Genomic DNA, 24,651 nt, shown 5'->3' with positions numbered 1-24,651 from the left:
AAGAGACTCAGCTAATGAAGGGACAGATAGGTGGTGCTTATCTGTTAGTCTTCCAATTTAGCAATACATGGCCAGCCAGCTAATACATGCTTGCTAATGGGAGGTCTAGGAAACTAGAGGGAACATGCTAGTGGCAGTTTAGGTTAAACAAAGTAATTCTGAATATGGAATCTATACACAGTGAAACAACTGTTCTCGAAGTTCTGGCTCTTCTAAATGTTAGAGGACACAGAAGTGTAACAGAAGTATTTTCTGGGGCAACTGTTCTGGTTGTGTGAAACTTCAGAGCTAAAGCTCTGTTCTTCCACAGTCACTCTTCAGAGACTGATTGTTTCAATCACTCTGCACCTGTAGAGTACCCCACTGGAAACAGTGTAAGACCAATTCAGGCCAGCCAGCCTCTGCAGTGTTACTACCCCTTCTACTCTGCTTCCTTACTAGCAAAACCACTATGTCTTGCTACAAATCCTGATCTGTTAGGTACTACCAGATAGTAATTGCACAACCACATGATGATTAACTAAAATACAGGCTGTAGACTCTAACTGACTTTTTGCAACCCTCCATCTTCCTTCTTGTCCCTACTGCCTCTTGTCCTTCTGTCACTACCTTCTGGATAACCAGATATCCCTAGAAAGTCAGGGTATGGGGAATGTCTTCAGTGCTGCAGCAGTTCCTTCAGGACTTGCACCTGATGTGGCAATGACACTTGGCTTGGAATAAAGTACTTTTGGAGCAGGTGGGAGACTGTACTGGAGGTAGTGTAAATTTCCCCAAGAGCATGCCTTGGGAGACATAAGTCCAACACATTAATGTGCCTGGGTGTCAAAGCCTATTTTCAACATCTTGTAAAACCTGTCTTGTCTTTCAAAGGGTGAGCTTGTGTCTGAGGCTGTGCTCTAGATTCACAAGTGTGAAGTCTGACAAGAGTGATTCTAAATACCCTAATTTCAGCCAAAATGAAGGAAGAGAAAATAAATCCAGGCGTTTCCTACTTTTTCCTGTTGTAACCAGATTCTGACCAGTAAACACTTGCAGATAAGCAAGACTTGCTTGATGAGAATCCAGCCAAAGAGTGTGAACTTCCATTTCCAGTTTTCTCAGTTCACTGGTTTCAAAAGAAGGTATCCACATTAAAGCACCACCAAACCTGGGTTTCATCCAAAACAATCGTATTTTCTGAGGCTATGTTAGCTTATTCTCCTTAAAACAAGGAAATGGAATATCTAGGGCTCTGCAAGGAAAACTTTACAGAAAACTGTAAAATAAGGTCAATGGTCCACAGTGTGTTACAGCAAAATACACATTTGAATGACTGCACAGTAGCCTGCAGACTGCAACCAGGACATGACTGCCTAGTTTGTCTCCATTCTCTAAACAAATGGTAACACTTGACTTATAGCCAACTGGCATCAAAGCAAAGAATTGGGTGGGAGGGCTGGGAGAATTATTTTTTGTTGTGTTTATTTTACTTTCTTATCCTTGCAGTCTCTTCAGTGTAATGGTGTTCTGGTTTAAAATAATAATAAAAAAAAAGTGCAAACACTTGTGGTCATTTGAAGAGAAGTAACAAACACCTCAAGAGCTTGAAAAGTAACTGGTTAGCTAACATCAGAAATGCAAGCATTCCAAGTGGATGCAGAACAAGGGCCTGTGGCACTTTATTCAGTAAGAACTACAACTCTGGCCAGGTTCCCAATTTTTTTCATGACTGAATTTCTTAGCAGCAGCGCCATCTTGTCAGTGCTGTAATTAATGACTGTTTTGGGCTAATTGTATGAATTCAGTGCAACTCCAACTTCTTGTGGTCTCTGAAAGAACCTTCTTCCCTACTAGACACTGTCCAGCATCCGTCGCCCCAGAATTAGTCATCCATACAATATTTACCTTCTGTGGTACTTTAGCTATTGTCAGTCATGTAGGGCAGGAGTACTGTTGTAGGTCAGACTGGGGTGAGGGGAAAATATTAAATCTGGGGTTGGGACAATAGCTGCATCTGAGAAGAAAGAGAACTAAATAACAAAATAAATGGCCAACAGAAGGCAGAAATGTTAACTGGAAGCAGTTATAAGAAATGGGAAAATATTTTGGCTGTGAACCATGTTCTAATATTAATTTGTAATATGAGAGCAGAAAGATTGATGAACTTGAGACCAGCAGTTCTCTTTTTCCTTGTGCAAGTGGCTTGTCCCCTCAGGGCAAGCTTAATGTTGTGCATGTTCCAGACTTTGGTGCTTGAGGATACATGAAAAGGGAAGACTTAATGGTGGCAGTAACTTTAAAACCATTTCTAATGCCTCATTTTTATTTTGCTTCCAAATAAAAAACCGATAGCTTTTAGATGGCACTTGGAATGCTATGGGTCTGTTGCTTAGTAAAAACAAAGCACAAATCAGGCTAGCTTAGTACAATTGAGTATTGCAATTGGAAACTAACATGGTTTTTGATAAACAAGAGAAATACGTACTTGCATGTGCTATTTTCATAGTGAATGAAAGTAACTGAAGCTTCTTGCTGCAGCTGAATAACAAGGTATTACATGAAAACAAAAGTTTTATTTTCCATCAGACTACCTGACATTCTCCTTTCAGAAGGGTTTTGTAGGTTGGAATCTGACATTCTTAGACTGTATGCCAATTTAGTAATTCGGATGATGTGACTAGTATTGACGCTTCCAGCCGTTTTGCTCTTCTGTTACTGTGAGGAATGATCATCCATGCCAGCCTCCAAGCATGACAAGATCTGGTTTTGGACCGTGTGACCAAAACTTAATTTACCTGTTTTATCTTCTAGGCAGAAGTAAATCTAATATGGGTTGGACACCTCTTCACCTTGCATGCTACTTTGGACATGCTGTTGTGGTTGAGGATTTGCTGAAGGTATATTTCTATTTACCTCTGTATGTAAGGCAGAAAGTTCTTTGTTATGCTAGAAGCAGTTAGTATTTTTTCAGCCTTTTGTGATAAAAGAAAGGTGGCTTTGTAGAGAGGCGGAGCCACTCCTACAGTTTATCTGCATGTAACATAGAAATAACTAAGCTGATTATTAAAACTAAGGAACGAAGTAATCGCGGTATTAAGATCAACCTAGTTTACAAGGATGCAAAATAATGACCATGGAAGTCTATACTGTAGTATACAGCTGTTACTCTGGACAGTGTTTATAGCTATTGGTACTTTGCTAACTTTCTCATGAAGTATGTGTGTTTGTCTGTGTAACCATCTGAATATAGGAGTTAAAGCCGCATACTATATAAGTATGCACTTGTGAAAGCTTCAGCCCTTTTCAGGCTCATATATATATCTGCGTATAGTAAGCCAGCATCTGATACTAGTAATGCAAATGTTTCAAGGGCCTGATCTAGCTTACTGTAGTACATAAAGGCAATTTCACTTACTGAGTTGCAAGAAAGGCTAAAGCGTTTCAAATGCAAAAAAATCTGTGTTATCTAATTGGGTGTTGTGTATAGAAGTATGTCCACAGTTCTGTGCAAAGTAACTTGTAGGCGTTTCTTTCCAGGCACACACTAATGTAGTTTGACTTATTATTTCTAACATCTTCAAAATAATGAACTATGTGATGAACTCCCAAATTATGAACCTCTGTGGTCAAAGCTGACCTATTTGTATCTTCATAGCCACATCTGCACTGTATTTGCAGTAGTGTTTCTGGCAGAGGTGGGTCTTTTTTTTTCCCTCAGCTCTCAGGGTAGCTTCAACCAACCTTAACTATCTTGTACCCTATTCCTGTTTAAAAGGTTTTGCTGTAGAGGGTGGGAGCATGCTAAACAGCCTCAAATACAAAGGTAGCTAACCTAAACTTGAATTTCATTCAGAATAAAGGCTACCAGCCATAATTGTGACTAAAGCAGGAAATAAAGTTGAGAAGTTTCTTTGAGAAGTTCTCTTCTAGCCTGTGCACCTCAGTAGATAATGCTGTTCTCAATCCAAGAGGGCTTCTTAAAGCAAAAGGTAAAGTTTTGTCACTTAATGCATTTATCAACACTTACAGAGTTAGAAGAATATGCATATACAGGTGTCTCTGTGTACTTGTTTCTAGATTTTTGCGCTCAAAGAGCGAGTGAATGAAGTATTATCAGAAACAGAACTCTGGAACTAGTCAGGTTCATCAGTGAACTTCAGGTGGGCAGCAGTGGTCTGGCTAAATTATGTGATCTAAACATATGTGATAGTTATATATGTCCTGTCCTCTTTCTGACCTTTTTGAGAGGATAGGTAAAGTGTTGTAGAAGAAATGCGTAAAGAACAGTAGGATTTCTTGGTTTCCTGGAACAATGCCTGTGCAAGCAGTTGTCTTTTCAGAGAAAAGGTATGGGGTGGAGAAAGTGTCTGACAAGAGGCAAGGAGATTCAAGACAAAGATTGTAGAAGAGAAAAGGGAGGAGAAAGGTTAAGTTTCAGATGGTACTGTCTTAATGCTGATATGGAATTTTTCACTTCAAGTGAAAGAGCAGCAATAGGTGCCTAGAGAGAATGCCACTTGTTAAATCAGGCACACCAGGAGGCTGGTGCTACTGTGTGTACATCTGTAATATGTGCATGCGTGTTACCCAGTACCACTGCAGTTCTATCAGTAAGTTGTTTGGTTTTTTGTGTTGGGTTTTTTCTAACATCAACACCCCACCTCCCACCGAAATCCTAGCCCAGGGGGGAGAGGAAAAAATAAAAAAAAAAAAAAACCAAAACAACCCACAAAGCAAACAACATCCCCAAGCCCCTGTGTCAAACTTATTTTCTATATACCACCTTCTCAAAAGTAAGAGGGATGCCTGGAAAAAACGCAGGAGGCATTTCCTTTTTGAAGCAGTTTATAGAATGCTGGCAATCAATCTTACATATGTACTTTCTCTTCGTTTCCAGGATGGCTATGTTACAGTTCTGATCTGATTTGCCACGAGGCCTACATTAGTGTCCTGTCCTCCCCATTCCCCCAGTCAAAGAGAATAGCTATGTAGTTCTTGTTGGAAGGACATTCAGATGTCTTTTGGTCTTGCTGTTTAGGCTGGTGCAGATGTGAATGTGCTGAATGACATGGGGGACACTCCACTCCATCGTGCAGCTTTCACAGGACGTAAGGTAAAGTACGTTTGCTTTTTTAAGCCTCAGTCATAGAATTATTAAGGAAATACTAGCAGTAAGGTCACTTCTAAAACATGTTTTTACAGTGTCTAAAAATGACTTACCTGTTTTGGTACAGTGCGTTCAAAAGAAGAAGGCATATTGCCTTGCTGGTATAACTCTGTCCAAACCAAAAACATGATACAAATATATTTTCTTGAAGACAGGAGAAGACTGGTCATGGTTTTCCTTGGTATACTTTGTCATATCTTTTTTAGATTTTTATTGGCAAAGATTTTGCTGGCAGGCAGAAAAAAATAGTAGTCGTCTTCCACTGTAGCACTGTGCAATTGTGTGACTAACTGATGTGGCTTCTGCTCTGCTTCTGCTGTGTGTCAGAAAAAATGCTGAAGCATAGCACTACCTCTAGCTGCAGGTGCTAATTACCATGTGAAACCAGTATTAAAGATTTCCAATCTAATGCTAAAGTACAACAGATTAATTTGTGTTTGTGTCTGGTGTGTTTGACACAGTAAAAGGAGTAGGGATTCTTCCTAGCTAACTGCATATTTATGTAGAGAGAAACCATGTTGTTTTAATCTTAGTGGCTTCTGGAGGGGAAAAAACAATAAATTAGGACACACTGGTCCATTTGGTGTCTGGAAGTGCTGTTTCTTCATAGAAAACTAGAACTAAAGAGCTTATTATAGGCTTGTAATGTGAGACTAGTTTGATTGTTCCTCACATGCCACCATCATTCCCAGACTAGTACTACCTCTGTGGATATGGCCCTTCTGAAGGAATGACTCCTTAGTCTCTTATCAAAAGAGCCAGTCGTGCTATTTTTATTTGTCAAATTCAGCAGCTTTTAAATTGGAGCAGCTCGGTTCAGCCATAGCTGAATCTCCTGTTAGTTTCTTCAGCCTGGCTGACATGAGAGAGAAGGTTGCAGTTAGTGCCACTCTTCAATCTTTTTAAAACATCCCTTCCTGTTTTTGTAAGTCAGCAGTGGTGAGAAGCCGTTATACAACTCATCTTACAGGATGTCAGTAGCTGGAAAGCCCGATTGTGGCCTTGCTGTAACCAAGATAGATAAGCAGTGTTTTTCAAATTGTTTTCCAGGAGGTGGTGATGTTACTCTTGCAGCATAATGCTGATACTTCTATTGTTAACGGGAGTGGAGAGACTGCAAAAGAAGTTACTCATGATAAAGACATAAGGAATATGTTGGAAGGTAACTTTAATAGATCATAGCCTGTTTGTTTTTTTTATCAACACTTGCACAAGAGAAAAACAGCTTTTAGACTGTACAAGTTACAGAAGCTCAATTGAATTTTATCTTTAAATTTGGTCTTTAGGAAGAAAAGTTACAGTTTTTGGTTCCTGTCTGCAGTACTGACAGGGGTTTTTTTCACAATATGTCTGCAAGTGACTTGGCATTATTCAAGTAACTATTTCAATCGAGTTGGGGTAATCCTTGCTACAGCTATGAATGGTACATGGCAGTCAAAGCCTTAGCTCACTGGAAGAGGGAAAAACTCAAGTCAAGACTCATAAGTGACTTTGTGTCAAAAAAAATGATTAAAGAGCAAAAATCTGAACAGTTTGCAAAGGTGACCCAGTTTTAGATTAAGTTTAGGACTTGCTATTGCAGCCTTAGAGGTTATGTCAAAGGAAAATAAAGTAAAAACAATTCCCCTCATTTCCTCCATTGCCTCACAAGGGTTGAAAGTGATGGAGATGATGTCCAAGTACTTATGTAGTCTCACTGCTTACAGTTCAGGAGAGTTCAAGAACTGTGGTGCTTCCTGGTATTGTTATGTGATACCCCTAAATACTGCTGAAGCTCAGTGTCCAATACCACAGACTATATATTTGAAAAGTGATCTCTCTTCTGATTCTACATGCAAGTGCACGGATAACAGTCCTTTCCACTGCTCATCTGCTGGATTGTCAGAGAAGAGTAAAATTTCTGTAGGATGTTCAGAAGAGTAGAAGAGAAACTGAAAAGAACACAAGGAAGATCTGATGGGGTTGTTGCATAGTTCTCGTTTTCCTTTTTACGAGAGAGTGGAGTTGGACTTTAAGTGTTTAAAAAAGAATAATAACATATCTATGTATGTGTATACACACTCACACATCTTGTCAAATATTACATGTTTTTGAACATACTTTTGCTCTGACACAAACTTTTCTGAATAAATATTCCGTTTATAGCTGTCCCAAATGAATAATACTGGAAACTCTTGTTTCTCTAAGCTTGTTTTCATATAGTTTTTTAAATGCTGTACTTTATACATACTTGATGCTTTATTGACACTGACAAATTTGAGTTGGGTTTTTTTTTTTAAATAGCAGTGGAAAGGACGCAAGAAAGGAAACTGGAAGAAGAACTCTTAGGAGCAGCAAGAGAGGGGGAAACGGGGAAACTGACTGCCTTGGTAAGAATTCAAGTGCTCATAATACTTCTGTGTAAAGTGGTTCAAGCCATAATGCTAATGTAACTATTAGGCCTTGCATTTCAAAGTGCTGTGACTTCAGAATATTAGTACTGTGCACCATGTGATGTTGGTAAGGTGCTGAACCCTCAAGGATTTTCCAGACTCCTTGCTGGAGGCTGAAAAACAATGGTTTTCAGCTTCTTTAAAGTTTCTAAATACTCTTCAGTTAGTTGTAAATAGCAGCGTAATGGTTCTAGATCTGCTGACATAAGCTGCTTATGTTTTTGTGGATACCTTAATGTCATGGGTGCTTAGGTTTTCACCACAGTATGGCCTGTTTTAAATCTTGAAAGTAAGCATTTGTCATTAGCATCCATTGCAGCTGAAATCTATGTAGTTTTTAAATGGACAGTCATCTACACAGCACAATTTCATGCTGAGCAGGACTTGAAAACTGTATGTGCACACTCTCGTAGTAATTCAAGATGAATAATACCATGGTAAGACTATAGGAGAAGCAAATCACAGAAGAACATGATATTGGAGGGTGCCTCTGGAGATGATCTAGTCCAACTCCTGTTTGCAGCGCAGAGTCAACCAGAGCAGGTTGCTCAGGACCATATCCAGTTGTGTTTTGAAGCAGGATCTAGGTGCTTGAACTCAAGCTTTTGAGAGTCCTGAAGAGTTTCCTTGGAAGTAAGATGTGCAGTGTGGGACGTTATTCTGCCTGGCTAGCACCTTTAGGTAATGCCTTTTAAGACATCAAAGCAGTCTGAATACTTCTACTCACTTCTAATGGAAAATTCACAAATGAGATTTGTATGTTGAGAAATTTGACGTTCTTTCCTTTTCTGCCTAGAAGCCAGAGTGAACACACATTCAAAATTCTGTTCTTTTCCTCCTCTAAATTTATCTCTTCTAGTCTGAAGAACCTTTGTCTAACTCCTTGCGTGGAAACTGTTTTTAAATCTTTGGTCATCCTTGTAATTTTCATACTGTTTGTACTATCCTCTTCAAAATGGAGAGGGGACCAGAGCTGTATGTAGTACTTAGGATGTGGAAGAGTAGTGCCTTAATATGCTGGCATGATTGTATTAACTGTAGTTAATACACTGGCATAAGTGATGTGTTCTTGATTCTGGTAATTCCTAACACTTGTTATATTTGATGTTGCAAGCCTGCTGACTAAGCCTTAAACTGATGCAGAAAATATTAGGAAAAGGTGACTCCTCATAGAAATCTGTCATTGAAGAACTTTGTGCTTTGTTTCATGTGGAATGTAACCATGCATGCATGTGCAACTCTTCCTGTAAACATTTTTAATTTCTAAGTGATTTTTTTTTTTGTATTTAGTATCATTGAGCTCTATATATGCGAGGACAACTGGATGTTGACCTCTAAAACTTTTCAAAGTACTTACAGCTTTTTTTGACCATGATGCAGTTTTTAAGTCAAGTCAGAACAGTTTTTCCTGGAGTCTTTCAGTTAGTACTTGGACTCTGGCTATTACATTACAATTTTAAAACTCCTGCTGACTCTTGAGGATGTCCAAAGAACTTTCTCCACTTACAGATCTGTGGCATAAACTTCCTTGACTTTCCTACTCCTAGGCTAATACCTCCATGGAGAATTTGTGTAGTTCTTCTGAACTGCCCTTTGTCTTGAAAATTCCTTACACTTTGCCTATCGATGTTCATGCCTTTCTGCTCCTACTGTATCTTTTTTTAATTAGCAGACTATTATGCTTCTGAAACTTCTTTAGTTGCTTAAGTCTGCTTTTATTGTGACACCTAACACACCAGAATTTGTTCTCTACTGCCCTCCTTTTGGATCAGAATATCACTTACTTGAACGATAACCTTTTATTGTTAATTCTTCTTCTCTATCTTGATTATTTTTACCAAAAAAGACTGTACTGCATATTCTAACAGAATTGTCTGGAAGAAATAATTTAATGGTGCAGTTTCGCTAAACCTTCTAATTTGACTTCAGACCATTCTTCCTCCTTTTCCTCCATGTGCTTTAACTTTGTAACTGCTCCTTCTATTGCAGTTTCTTGAAGTCAAACGGTAATGGTGACTTTTGTGTTTTGCTTCTGTTGGGATTCTCACTAGATCACAGCATGTTTTGCTATTAAAGCATAGACCTTCAGTAGCTGAATCTTAACCCAGGCTTCTTGGTCTACTTGAGGCAAAACTGATGTGTTGTCCTGTGAGTTCTCAAAAATGTACTGTACATGTACTGAAATAACCAAAAGCTTTTTATCTCAATGAGTCTATGCATGAAACTTTCTTCAAAATACTGTCTTGTAACAAGGTGTGAGCTGCTGAAAGCACAGGCATGCAGCTTATAAGGTGTGGAGTCAAGGGGTCAGGAGAGGCAGAGATAGGGCAGATGTAAAAGCAGCTGGTCAGAAAGAGCTAAAACCCAGGAATCCTCAGGAACTTGGGTATTTAAGACCTCAGTATTAATGAGGTTATACTTCACAGAATACCAGGTTGGAAAGGACCTCGGGGATCATCTGGTCCAACTTTTCTGGGCAAGAGCACAGTCTAAACAAGATGGCCCAGGACCCTGTCCAGCTGTGTCTTGAAAGTGTCCAGTGTGGTGGAGTCAACCACTCCCCTGGGGAGATTATTCCAATGGTTGACTGTTCTCATTATGAAAAAATTTCCTCTCGTGTTCAGTCGGAATCTTCTAAGGATTAACTTGTACCCATTACCCCATGTCTTTTTCATGTGACTCCTTGTGAAAAGAGTCTCTATCTTCTCTGTAGCCACCCTTTATATACTGGTAGACTGTGATGAGATCACCTCTGAGCCTCCTTTTCTCAAGGCTGAACAATCCCAGTTCTCTCAGCCTATCCTCATATACCAGGCTTCCCAGTCCTTTGATCATCTTGGTGGCCCTTCTCTGGACCCCTCCAGGCTGTCCACATCTTTTTTGTCTAGTGGGGACCAGAACTGTACACTGTATTCCAGGTGTGGCCTGACAAGCACTGAGTGGGATAATGACTTCTTTATCTCTGCTGGTGATGCCCTTTCTGATGCAACACAGCATCCTATTGGCCTTCTTGGCTGCAGCAACACACTCATATTGAGCTTACTGTCCACTAGGACCCCCAGGTCCCTTTCCACAGAGGTGCTCTCCAGCCAGGTGGATCCCAGTCTGTGCTGCACTCCTGGATTATGTTTTCCCAGGTGCAAGACCTTACACTTGTCCATGTTGAACTTCATAAGGTTCTTGCTAGCCCACTCTTCCAGCCTATCCAGATTCTCCTGCAGGGTGGATTTCCCTTCCAGAGTGTCTACTTCCCCACTCAATTTGTTGTCATCTGCAAACTTCATCAGGCTACACTTGATCCCATCATCCAGATCAATTATGAAGATATTGAATAATGTTGGGCCCAATATCGATGCCTGGGGAAACCCTACTTGTGAAGGGTTGCCAGTTAAAAAAAGAGCTATTTACCACCACCTTTTGGGTGTGTCCTGTCAGCTGTTACCACCCACTGCACAGACCACTTGTCTAGGCAATAATGCATCAATTTCTCTAGGAGGAGGCCATGGGGAAGTGTATCAAAAGCCTTGGAGAAGTCTAGGTCGACAATGTCCACCTCTCACCCCATGTCAACTGAGCAACTTTATCGTAGAAGACCACCAGATTTGTCAAGCATGATCTGCCCTTAGCAAAGCTATGTTGGCTTTTCCCAATCACGTGCTTCATTTGACTTGTGATGGCCCCCACGAGGATTCGCTCCATAACTTTCCTGGAGACTGAAGTAAGACTGATGGGCCTATAATTTCCTGGATCCTCCCTTGAGCCCTTCTTGTAGATAGGGGTGATGTTTGCCTTCCTCCAGTCCTCTGGGACATCCCCCGATCTCCACGACTTCTCAAAAATTATGGACATCGTAATCGCAATGACATCAGCCAGCTCTCTCAACACCCTTGGGTGGATGGCATCAGGACCCGTTGATTTGTAGGGGTCAAGCTCCTGTAATAATTCAGGTACTAACTCTTCCTTCAGTGATGGTGGGTCTAAGGTTGGATCAACCCAGATTCTCATTCCCAAAGCATGGGACCTGACAGTGTGGGTAAAAACAGAGGTGTGAAGAAAGCGTTGAGAACCTCTACCTTTTCGGCACTGTTAGTGATTGATTCACCTCTTCTGTGTAGCAGTGGGCCTATGTTTTGCTTCTGTTTCTGCTTGTAGTTTACATACCCGAGGAACCCTTTCTTGTGATTTTTGACATCTCTGGCCAGTTTCAATTCAAGCTGAGCTTTTGCTTTTCTAACTGCATCTCTGCACGCTCTGACAATGCCCTTGTAGTTCTCATCGGATAATCTTCCACTTCTCCGTCATTGGTATGCTTTTGAGCAGACCCAGGAGCTTGTGGTTGAGCCAAGGGGGCCTCTTGCTCCGCTTACTTCCCTTTCCTTTATGGGGGATAAACTGGTTTTGTGCTTCCGAGAGAGTGTTCTTGAAGAACTCCCAGCATTCACTATAGCTCCCTTCTCCTCCATGGAAGCATCCCACGGAATCCCTCTCAGCTGAGCTCTGAGTGCGCTGAAGTGTACTCTTCTGAAATTTAGAACCCTTGTCCTGGTACTAACCTTCAGCATGCTCAGCAGGATCCTGAACTCCACAATATTGTGATCACTGCAACCAAGAATGTTACTAACTGAAATATTACAAAGCAGGTTTATTTTAGTTAGTGAAAGCAAATCCAGCAATGCCTCATTCCTGGCTGGCACACCTAACACTTGTATGAGGAAACAGTCCTCTATTAATTCCAGGAACTTGATGGATGACATGCGAGCTGCTGTATTGTTTTTCCAGCAGATGTCTGAGTAGTTGAAGTCACCTATAAGAACCAGGTTCTGTTGACCAGAAACTTGCTTTTGTGCCCCAAATATTGCTTCGTCAGCTTTATCATTGTGGTTTGGAGGTCAGTAGCAGATGCCCACTGTAAGGTCCTGCTTGGAGACAACCCCTCTGATTTTGACCTAGAGGCATTCAATAGAGCACTCACAATCACCACAGTGGACTTCAATACATCTGAGGTTTTCCTCAATGTAGAGTGCAACTCCTCTACCTCTTCTTCCCTGCCTGTCTTTGCGAAACAGCTTATATCCGTCGATCGCAATCCCCCAGTTGTGTGAGTTACTCCTATGATATCCTAACCTTCTGACTGGGCACTTCCACAAGCTGTCTTTTTTTGATTTGTGTTCTCTTTCAGTTGAACTGTAAATAACATCTGTGGCAGTTTATCCTTTATAGGACTATTTCTGAAGCACCTTTCAGGTGGTTACTGTTGATGCTAACTGAAATTGCTGCCAGGGGAATTCTGTTATTATGGAGTAATTTCTCTAAGATAGCATATGGCTAATGCAGGAGGTTTAAACTCAGCTTCTCTAAAACTGTTGTCATGCACTTGTGACTCTAGTCTCCTAAGACTGCTTAACAGTAACTTAGCCTTTCTATTAAGGCAGCCCCATTTGGCTTGGAAGCTTAACCATAATGGCTGATATTTCATAGAATGGTTTGGGTTGGAGGGGACCTTTAAAGATCATCTAGTCCAACCCCCATGCACACATCTAATGGGCACATATTTGAGAAGAAGCGCAGTAGTATTTTAGGTGGCTAGTAGTGTCATGCTTGATGACTATTCTCTTTGGGGTCAATTTCTCAAAATATTTATTATGTGCAAGTAAAACTCAGGGTTTTTTTCCTTAGTTACATAGCTGTTGTAATCTTAAGTTCCCACAATAATTAGACCTCAGAATGCAGCAAAACTGTTTGTATAACAGACTGCCTATACTAGCAGCTTCTAATGGCTTAGGATAGCTCTGTCACTGAGACTGGCAGACGTGCCACCCTTCTGTACAAAGTTCTTATTCTCTGAAACAGGGTGGCCACACAAATTTGTTCTGGATTTAGCACTGGCCTGTGCTAACTTTCAGACTGTGCCTGGGACTCTTCTACAGAGAACAGTAGACTGACAGTAGAATCAGATAGGCCCATTCTAGCACTATACATGACTGACCTGCAATGCTGGGGAACTCTCTCTGACACTGTTCAGTTGAGCAGGATAAATGTTCCCATGTTGTGCAGCAGATGTGGAAAGGGTATAGCAAGCAAAAAAACCTGAGAAGTTCCTTACTCTAGCTGAACATCTTGCTTGATTGCTGTAGTCCTTGCCCTTCTTGTAACACTTGCTACAGGCCTTCTTTGTTGCCATATCTACACTGAAGCATCCTAGTTAGGAACAGCTAACTTTCAAAAGAATGAACGTGGCTTCTGGAGAGGAAGGAAAACTGATAAGTAAGCAGAACTTTGTTTTTTCCAGTTGAACAAGCCCAAACCACCTGATATCAACTGTACAGATCAGATGGGGAACACACCATTGCATTGTGCAGCATACCGTGCCCACAAGCACTGTGCATTGAAACTTCTAAAAAATGGAGCAGATCCTAAAATAAGAAACAAAAATGGTGAGTATGAAATGAAAGTATGTAAAGTGTTAAGAAGAGACAGAAATTTAACAGCTTCTGTAAGCGATGTTACTTATCACTCGTTCAAGGAAAATCTTATGGTGCTTTGCAAGCTTTGTATCACTAGTAAAGGAAGGCCAATAGTGACTAAATTGCAAGAGACTTAAGAACTATAGCAAAATATCATATATGCTTTTATTTTCCAAACTTAGACATTTCTAGAAATATTTACCTGCTGTCTGTCTTCACCATGAAATGTGCCTGGCTTTTGTTGTCTTGATGCTAAACACTGAACACAGGTAACAAAGAAAGTGGTAAGATTGAAGGTGTGGCCCAGACAAAGTGGCTTTTCAGATGAAGGCTTCTAATGGAAGCAAATCCAGGAAAATTTTATGCAGATATTGTGCAGACTGTGTACTTGTCAGCTGATGAAAGATGCCTCTATCTTGATATTTGTGAATGTTCTGAACTGTTTTATATCGTTGAATTGCAAACACAAACATAAGTAAAAGGTCTCCTCTGTCAGAGCCTTTTTTGGTCTTCTGCCCCTGAGGAGCTTATGTTCCTCAATTCCAGGTAAACTTGGATGTTTGTGGGACCAAACTTGAATGGGTAAACACAGTGTCAGAGTGATTATTTTTAAGTTAAATTTGTCTAGGTTTATATGCATCAAATTCTCATGCCTTGTCTGCTTGCTAAACAGATCAGACACCCCTTGATCTAGCCCAAGGTGCAGAAATGAAACTAATACTGGGAGGAAAAACTGGAAAGGTAGGAACTTTTGTGCCCGTTTAAAATGCCAGTTGCCAAGGCTGTCTAGTTGAAGCTATTCCTGCATAAGCTTTAATTTCTGTGCAGGTTATCAACAAACCTCTGAGACGATATGAAGGTCTCCTATGGAAGGTATGTCATATTTCCCTAAAATAGCTTATAAGATCTCAAAGTATGTAATTTTCTGTACTTAAGTGAGTTGATGAACGAGGGAGCTTTTCAATAATACATTTGGTAAATGACTTGGCTTTAATATGGAATATTGGATAAATTACAGATGGGCTGGCTGAGTGGAGCAGTTACTAGATTCATGGCACTCTGATCTTAACCTCAGTCCCTAAAATCTCTCTTATTTCATGGTAATTTCTGTGGCAAAGCTTTGCTGCAGTAAGGTTTTGTGCCTTGTTTGTGTGGTGGGCAAAATGGCTTTTTTTCTTTCCTGAACAGAAGCCTTAATTAATTAATCCATAACTAATATTTTGCTGTTCACCTTCTTTGGAAATTGTAACATTTAGAGGGAAGATGTCAGTCAAATGCTTGTTTTGCTCTGATAGTCAAGTGAATCTTCTTTTTCCCCTTGTTTAAAAAAAAAAAAAATTCTCCATCTCCTACATGAATGCTTAATTTTTATGGTCCTTAATGAAGTCTTTGCAGATTCTCTGAAGTTCTCTTCAGTGTAGATTTTCCTATGTATTCACTCACAATCATAGTATAAGGAACTGGTTTTAGACCAGAACTATTCACTAAAGCTTGTGAAAGGTAAGATGTGTTGCAGTTAAATATCTCAATGTGTCTTGTTTCTCATGTGATTTTATAAAGTAGAATTACATGATCAACAACCCCTGTAATGTTAAACAATGCAGCGTTTTAAAATTTCTGTTCTTACTGAATAGCAGGCTCAATAAAACTTTTGTCTTTAGATATTTGCAAAAAAGGAAATAGCACAGTAATTGTAAAGTATTCTCAGGTTGCTGTGATCACCAAGATATGTAAAACCTAAAATGTCTTCCTAATGACATCCAGTTTTATATAATAGCCTTCAAGCTATCAAACTTACTGGGAATAGTAACTCTTCAGTTGTGTTAACCTTATGTGGCCTTTTTTGGTTTGCTTTTGTTTTAATTTTTTTTAGAGCTCACGATTTTTTGGTTGGAAACTCTACTGGATAGTTCTAGAACATGGAGTTCTTTCCTGGTATCGGAGACAGTAAGTTCTGTCTTTTAAATTTCTGATAAGTGACTTAAATAATTCTCATCTTCAGTTTATTAAATCTCTCTTTCTTTCAAAGAGCCGATGCAGTAAATAATGATCATCGTCAGGGATGCAAGCATCTGACACAAGCTGTCTGCACGGTAGGAAGTGAAATGACTTGTAACTACTGTTTTTTTTTTATGTGATGGTGTTTCATACCTAGACAATAAAAACTTCAGCTAGGTTGGTAAGCATACCATTGTTATAAAAACAGGAAGAAGCTTGTGCTGTTGCTTGATAAGAACTAGTGTTTCTTGCAAAGTATTCATATATGTAAAGTGGCTGTAAAGCTCCTTCACTGCTTTTCGTCATGAAGATGTAAACAAACACAAGGCTTACTAAAAGTATGCCTCTTCAGTTGTGCAAAACAACTGTTTGGAGCATGTGATACAGAATAGCAAAGCTCTAGTTCCTCCTGTAGCTGTCACCGGCTGCTTGTCACGGATTATGTAACTTCAGTTCTCCAACTGAAATCAACTTATCAATTCTGAAGGTGACTTTTGGAAATTTTCCTTAGTTGGAAGGGATGAACAAAGGACAGAGGAAAGACAAAGCCAAGTGTTGTATATAATACACAGGAAGATGAAGTGTTTGCGGAGAATACGTTTAGGATCATTTCAGTACTTTTTCTTCTATAACTAATCTGCCCTAATTCTGTAGATTGGAGCCACAAATTCTGTTAAACTACAGTACTCTATGAAAAGTGACTCTTGCTTTTCTGTATCTACAAATTTCTTAATATTGGTGGTCTTGCACCATTGCTGACATTTTGTCTGAATCAAGTGGTGCAAATTTATGCAAATATAAAATCTTGACGTAAAGAACCTCTATATTCTCATTCATTATGTGTGCTCTCTTGCACTTTACTTTACAAAACAGTTCTAACCCAGCTTTTTGTAAACTATAGCTGTTTTGCATCAAAACTGAGGCAAAAACTTCCTGAGCTAAGAGTAATTCTCTACTTTGCTTACTCTTAACAGTTTTGTCTTTTCTTACTGATTCATTATACTGATTTTTGTCTTTTCTCCGCGTTGCTTTAGGTGAAATCTACAGACAGTTGCTTCTTTTCTGTCAGATGTTTTGACGACACTGTTCATCGTTTCAAGATTCCTAAAAATAGCCTTCCTTCTCAAACTAGAGAGGTAATAATGACTCTTTATCAAAGGCTGTAAAATGTAATAACTTCTGTAATGAATAATTTGCATTCTGTTTGCTATGGATGTGTTAGTAGCAGGTTCAATATCTTGTTTATCAGGACTTGGTAACATAAGCACGTATATTGAGTCTTTTAGCATGACTGTAGACAAAAGTGGACAGATTGCCGTTCTCTTCTTTAAAATTAGTGCCACCTTGTTTTCCAGCTCTGTGCCTGTATTATGCCCTGCAGTCAAGCTTCCTCTTTTTTTTTTTAACTTCTCCATGTGGTAAAATTCTATTGCAACTTCCTTCTGTTGCACTTTCCTTCATAGTTCATTACCCCCATCAAAAGAATGTTTAATGGTACATTCTACTCTTAGCTATTCTCCAAGATGACCTAATAAATCGTATTTTCTTAAAAGGTGGACCTGAAACAAGAGAATAACTTTTTTTTAGGGCTATTTGTAGTGTAGTTACTATTGTACTTCTTTAGGTGTACTAACTAGAGATGAAGCAGGGGTGGAGGCAACTGGAGTACTGTGTCCAGTTCTGGGCTCTCCAGTACAAGAGATGTGGATATATTGAAGAGAGCCCAACAAAGGGCTGCTAAGATAATTAAAGGGACCACAGCATCTCTAATACTATGAAAGGCTGAGAGAGCTGGGACTGCTCAGCCTGGAGAAGAGAAGGCTCAGGGTTGTCTTGTCAATGTACATAAATACCTGAAGGGAGGGTGCAAAGAAGACAGAGCCAGGCTCTTCTCAGTGGTGCCCATTGACAGGACCAGAGATAGTGGGTACAAGCTGAAACATGGGAGGTTCCCTCTGAACATAATAAAAAATGCAAGGGTGACCAAGCACTGGCACAGGTTGCCCAGAGATGTGGAGTTCCTATCCTTGAAGAATAATCGAAACTATCTGGACATGGTCCTGGGCAACCAGTGCTACATGGCCCTGCCTGAGCAGAGGAAGTTGGACCAGAGGCGCTCTAGAGATCCTTTCCAACCTCAGTCACTCTGTGGTTCTATGAACAAGGGAAAGAATCTACCTCTTAATATTATGATAGTGCTTGAGGTTTTGTACACAGAGGTTGTCATGCCTAAGAAGGCAGACATTGTCACAGAGACCTTCCTGTCTGAATAGAAACCCAAAGATGCAAAATACATTCCCTACAGTCTTTTCTTAACTGTTATGACTTTTTTCATGTGATCTTGAGGAGTCTGTGGGGTGGGTGGCATTTGTGCTTAAAGTTTGATCAGTTAAGTCTAGATAGCACTCTGACCACAAGAGTATCTCATCTTGAATACGTTACAATTTTATCAATCTATTTTCTGCTCATTAAGGTGTCTCATTTTACTAATGAGTATCTTATTCACATCAATAGAAAATTATAATTTCTTCTTTTGCATGTATGCTATTGCCTTCTGAGGATGACCTTTGAGATGTGTATGAATCTTTTTTTTTTTTTTTTTTTTTTTTTTTTTTTTCTGTTCAGAGTTGGCTGGAAGCAATAGAAGACCACTCTGCATATAGCACTCATTACTGCACACAGGAACAGTTGAGTAGTGATGATGAGGAAGATGATACGGTATCTGTTACAGACCTACAGGATACCCTGAAGGTAGGTACTGAGTACTTCTACAGCTCATGCATCTAGGCGGTTGCAGATTAGTTTTGTATAGAAATTAGTTTTGTATAGAAATACTTCAGTGTACTTTTGGCTAAAAGTAATGATTCTTTCTTTCTACAGATGCATAAATGCTGCTTGTATTTGCACTGCTTACTGTTCTGCATTCCTATTCGGACTGTATGCATAAAATGGCATGTTTATTATAGCTGCAGGTTTGTGTTTCTCACTTCAACCAGCACTACTGCAAGGTAGAAAGTTGCTTGAGACTTTCAGCCAGGAGAGGGAGCCTTGTACTTGGTGGCAGCAAGACTGCAGGATAGCAAAGCTAACCTTCAGCAAGCTCTACCTCTATAAAATAGGCAATGACATGGCTTAGAAATGATCCTTTAACACCTCAGGTCACATTAGACGCGTTGTACAGTGATTGTTCAGACCTGCAATGGAAATGAGCCATCCTTGATAATTCTAGCATTCAGCCTGTGATTCTTGCTTTTTGCCATACATATACTTCTAAAACCTTTTACTTTAAGGGAAAGTTGACACTGCAATGCAAAAATCTTCATGTGACTGAACTCCAGGTGGTTTGTACCATACCTTTGGGTACAAGATCTCAAAGTAGCTCATGGCAGAACAAAGATGGGAGGATAACTGTTGCTGGCAGTTCCCAGCAGCCTACACAATAAGATGTTATTATCTAATAGGTAACTGTCTCCCAAGTTCAAATGCAGGCTTGGAATTTGATCTTGGGGTGGGTTCCTGCGTGTTGCTGTACTTGCCATGCATTGGTTAACCTATGCATTTGCTTATTTGGCCTTAGGTTTGCCAAAGAACAAGCAACGGCTCTTCCACAACATAGTTTAGGGGTTTGGTTTGCTGTGTTAATTTAAACAAGACCCCAGTCAGCAATGTAATGTGCATAAATTTTCTGTTCGCTTGTTTGTCTTTGAAGGTACCTCAAGCAATTTCTTTTGGTTTGAATGTATCAGTCTGTCCCTGGGAATCTTTGTTAAGGTTTAATGTTCTCAAATTAAAAATTTCAGTACAGTTAAGAGAGTAACTATACACTTTCCTTAGAACAAGGCACTTCTGAACTAGCTATCCTTGCTGTCTTTCAGAAAGCACAAGCATGCCAACAAAGACTCAATAAAGAGATTTCAGACTTTCTTGCAATGATTAAATCTTTGGATGCTACAAAAGGTAAAACTTATTCTTCTAAAATGCAGTTTGTAACCATGCAACTGATTTTTTCTTTTAAGCAGCACATGCTTCAATTTCACTGAAATTAAATTTCCAGACTTCTGCCATGAGGTTTATGCCAGTTTTTAACTTATCAGGCATAATTTTAAAAATAACTCTTAAATTAACACGTACCTGGATTTTTTGCAGCCTAACTACCAAAAAATAGCACAGGCATCAAGCTGGTAGAAATTAGAACTTGTTTCATTTAATGTCTTAAACATGTACAGAAGTTGCTCGTGTATTAACACCCAAAGGAGTTCTGTAAGAACATCTATCTATTGCTCCTTTGAACCTGAGTCCTAGTTACATGTTGTGACTAAAATTTATGAAGCTCAAACTAGAGAACAAGTTGTTTATCTGTACAAATCAATAGTCTGTAATACAGAATAGCAGTTTTGGGAGGAAAAAAGTTCTTCCATCCCTGTGCCTTCCAAAAACTTTTTCCATATGCTACTAGGGTAAGTTACTGTGTGATGTCAACCTATCTTGCACTGAATGAATTTTTAGCGAATTTTGATTTCACAAAGAAAAGTAAGGTTTCATAATACATATAAGTGTTTCATTGGGAAGCCTTTGTAATTATTAATACAATAAAACTGAATTCTTCACAAAAAGCAGTTTGAAAACTAGTATGAGGTGGACAAATTCCCTTTGGTAGATGTAGGGATGGTTTATTTGACCCCGTATTGCTGACCTGAAGAACCAGTGAGGATATTTGCCTTTTTTTTTAAACACAGCTTGAGTAACCAAGACCCATAGTAAAGCAAAAGCAGATACTATCTTGTTCCTAGAAACGGTTAGTCTTGGCCAATAGCAGTAGTAAGTTCCTATTCTCCTCCCAGTGAATGTTTGATGTTTATAACTTGATGGGTCAATGAACTGTTTCCAGGTTCATGTGTAACTTCTGTAGGTCTCAACAGAGAAAACTGCTGCAGCTCTCCCAGTTCTGACGAAGGGTTGATGTGGTATCTTTAATGTATTCAAGTCCTCTGGCTCCAGAAGAATGCAAATTTCTGAGTTAAAAGTCCTTCCATGTGGAACTTCTCCTAAAACCTTTTGAGTAATATAAAGATGGCTATCTTGGGACCTGATATTTAAAATTCTCTCCCTATCTGTCTCAACATGCTATTCTAAATCCAGGTGTCTGAGATTTATGCGTATTATTTGTTACAAATAAAGATGTCTCCTGTTCCTGCACTGTGTTCTGCCCTTCCTTCTAGAAGCAATAACTGTTCTTGATAGCTGCAGTAAAGCAGAATCCTAATTCCAGTCAGTAGTGAGCTTTGGTATCAAAGGCAACAATTAGTGTGTGGATATGTACTGTATCTTGTCCTGCACAGGAAGTGTAAGTTGCAAAATAAATTCAAGAACTGTTGCTGCCAGACCTCCTAATCATTATTGGTGTGACATCAACTTGAAGCACTTGTGTTACTAAATGGTGTCAACTGATCCTGCAGTCTGCGGCCACTAAGCGAACACTTATTTTAATTGCAACAAGTATGCTTCCTGAGAGAATGGCTTGCTTGACTTCTGAGGAATTTCTGCACATTGCAACACTTCAAAGATGAACCCAAATAATTTGTACCAGCTGATTTGGATTATCATGGTTTCCTGCTGGTTCTAGACATGTAGCCCTTTCTATAAATGGTGATAGAAGTCAGGATATGAGGGGGCATTGCTCTGCAGTCTGTACTACTTATCCAGAACATGAGTGCATGAAAATAGGATCTCCTTTCCCTTTTTTTTGATTGGCGTCCATGTAACTCCCTATCTATTTTTCAAACCTAAATGTGCAACTGCACTGTGGTAAGCTTTTTCTCTTCTATACAATACCACAGCAGAAGGAAAAAAAAAAAAAGCTGCATCTTTTGCTTTGACTTATATAAAACCAGTGTAGTATCCTTTGTATTTGAATTGTCACCTGGGAACTCTGAGGCTTTTGAAGCTAGAAAGTGGTTAAAAGGGGATTGGAAAAGTGACTAGCAATAGTGTCTTGCTGCAATTACTACCTCTACTTTCTAAGCCATGCTGAAAGCTAAACTTGATCCATTGATACCAGTGCTAGGGAAAGGATGCAAAAGAAAGAACTTCATTCCCTCAGTGCTACTTCTGCTTGCCTCACAGAGATCTTACAGTGCACCAGCCTTCCTGTAGAATATGAATGTTATGTCTGTATTACTTAGAGGAAAAAAAAATTAAAAGAATCCTGTAGTTTACAATGTCCCCCCCTGTAATGCTACTAATCTTTTGTGCTTTCAGGAATGTCTTCTCCCCTCCTCCAAAAAGTTGATGTGGTCTCTGAAGTATCCCAGGAAACATGTGAGGCCCTGGCTGACTGCCTCAGCTTATTCACAAAGCAAGAAGGGGTATGTATTACGCTGCGTGGGTCTATAAAGGGTCTGAATAGCTTAGTATATTTTGCTAGTTCCCTGCTTACCTGTTACAAAAATAAATACACACACCCATAGAACTTCATTCTGTTGGTAAGCTGTCCTGTGGCATGCTGAATGTCTGATGAAAATTCATGCTTCTAGAGAAAGGGTAGCAAAGTTCCTCTACAGAAGGATATCTTGGTATTTGAGTGTTCAGAAGAGACCCAGATTTTGCTTACAAATTTTGAACTTTACTGCTTGTAATGTTCAAACTGAATGCTTGAAGTCAATAAAGCAGTTGCTTTGCTGATTTGAAGGTTAAAATACTGAGAAAATGCATCATCTTTTTTTGTACTGGGTAACTGAAGTGTTGAACAGTATTGCTTCTGAATTTGTTTTTCAGCCCATGTGCTTGGTGGGTGTGCGAATGCTATCTATTGAGCTTCTGGCTTTCCCAGTGACAAATATCTTGTATGGTGTTAAACATCATGCAAATGCTTCAATTTGGGAATACTTGTTAAACTTGTTAATTCCTGGGGTAGGAGATCTGGTATATTTCTCCCCTCTAGAAGATACTCTAGTACCATGGAATAAATCTGTCTTCCTGTATTCTGGCAACAGTAATCCCTCAGTTAGGCTCTTGTCATCAGTAAGCTGTGTCTCAAAGTGAGGTTTGTGTTGGTGCTGCTAGTCTTCCAGTTATTTGATGATGAGTTGCAAACACTGGCTCCATTGTCTGGGTTTGGTTTAAGATTTTTTTTTTTCATTCCTTTCCAAGCCTTTTTGTTTCCAGTCACAAGTTTTCTAGACTTAACTTGAGTCAAGCTCTAGCAGAGTGGAACAAGCATTGCTTTTTTTACACTGAGGTTTTTTTTCTTTAAGAAAATCTAGTGTTAAAGTTGCCAGTTCCATTTGTGGATGAGGGGGAAATTGTTACAGTAGTGGGTGTATAGTGTCAGTTAGTATTCCTTAATTGTGTTGGCATCTTGCTTCAAGCCAGACTAAAATAGCTTTCCAGAGTGGAGTGTGGCAAAACATATGGTGAAATTGTAATTTCACCTTACTTGAACTTGAACAGCCTCAGTAGGTGTTAGAGGCCTTGTTTTAATCTGGAAGCACATAGATTTGGGCACAGAGAGATAGGCTGAGGTGTGAACTTGAATTTCCACCATAGCTGGTGAAATCCGTCGGTCATGACAGGGAGAAGATGTGATCCTGGAGAGTTTTGTGTCTTGGTATTTTTAAACTTCAAGCTATTGCCATTCCAGAATACAAGGCAAGCTTGAACCTTTCTAAAAAGTTATGTTCCTTGAGCATTACTGTTGTCAAACCCACAGCATTTGGTTGTGTTGTCTAAGACAGCAGGGCCCCATTCTTTGCGATTCAGTGGCGATTTCTAGAAGGCTGTTCTGTTGGCATTGCAAAAGCAAATATTGGGTTCTGCATTAGCAAGTGATAGGATCCCAGTTAAATGCTTTAATATTCAGAGTATACTGAATAGTAAAGCATAACTCTAAAGTAGCAAACTCTAATGTAAAAACACTTATCTAAAATACTCTGAAAAGATCTTTTTTTTTTTTTTTTAGTCTTTGTTTCTCTTCTGATTGTGATCTCAGTAACAAAGTCAAGTTAGGTGTTGTAAATCTTTGGGAGCACGTGAATACTCAGCTCTGGCAACGACTAGCTGCTGTTAACGTAAAACTGCCCGACTACCTTCAGGAAGGGTAACTCCACAGCTCTTGTTCAAAAGCTGCTTTCCTGCCTGTCCTGCCGTCTGCAGGCTTCTCTTCGTTGTCCACGGGGCTGTTTGGCAGCAGCTTGTCTTACCAGGGCTCCCTGGTAGAACTAACTCCGAGGGGAGCGGGATTACTTGCTCAGCAGCACCTTTCAACCCTATTGTGCATGTCCCATGAAATCCGGCGCTCTCCAGAGCGAATGTGTTCTCAAGCTCGGTACCTTTTTATCTTGCCTCTTTAAGGAGAATTCTTTTCCCCTCTGACTTAAATTGTCAGCATACCAGCAGCCACTACTTGACTAATGAGGAGAGGCTGCTACCTTTTAAGTCTGGATAACTTTTTGCCTTTTAAAGAAGACTTTTTCTTGTTTAGTATTGCCCATCTGTGTGCCGTGTAAGCTGTAGCATAATTGCGCAATATGCAGATGAAACTGCTCATACAGCACCAAAAAAAAAAAAAAAAAAAAAAAAGGTTCAACTGCCTTCCCCTTTGGCTAGAAAT

At 39.7% G+C, this 24,651-nt stretch overlaps 1 protein-coding gene across 1 annotated transcript in view; it reads left to right on the top strand.

Annotated features, from left to right (window-relative positions):
• Positions 1-24,651, top strand: part of OSBPL1A (oxysterol binding protein like 1A) — a 78,744-nt gene that overhangs the window by 6,328 nt on the left and 47,765 nt on the right. The window contains exons 3-15 of the mRNA XM_009647649.2: positions 2,794-2,879; positions 5,021-5,095; positions 6,200-6,311; positions 7,433-7,518; positions 13,871-14,015; positions 14,719-14,786; positions 14,874-14,918; positions 15,919-15,992; positions 16,075-16,138; positions 17,078-17,179; positions 18,669-18,794; positions 19,919-20,000; positions 22,302-22,408. Coding sequence (XP_009645944.1) covers positions 2,794-2,879; positions 5,021-5,095; positions 6,200-6,311; positions 7,433-7,518; positions 13,871-14,015; positions 14,719-14,786; positions 14,874-14,918; positions 15,919-15,992; positions 16,075-16,138; positions 17,078-17,179; positions 18,669-18,794; positions 19,919-20,000; positions 22,302-22,408 — 1,172 coding nt within the window. The remainder of the gene's footprint in view (positions 1-2,793; positions 2,880-5,020; positions 5,096-6,199; positions 6,312-7,432; positions 7,519-13,870; positions 14,016-14,718; positions 14,787-14,873; positions 14,919-15,918; positions 15,993-16,074; positions 16,139-17,077; positions 17,180-18,668; positions 18,795-19,918; positions 20,001-22,301; positions 22,409-24,651) is intronic.

The sequence above is a fragment of the Egretta garzetta genome, unplaced genomic scaffold, assembly GCF_000687185.1.
Source record: "Egretta garzetta isolate BGI_Z169 unplaced genomic scaffold, ASM68718v1 scaffold229, whole genome shotgun sequence".
NCBI classification, from domain to species: Eukaryota; Metazoa; Chordata; class Aves; order Pelecaniformes; family Ardeidae; genus Egretta; species Egretta garzetta.
The sequence above is the reverse complement of the archived record's forward strand: the minus strand, read 5'-3'. Positions and strand labels throughout refer to the sequence as shown.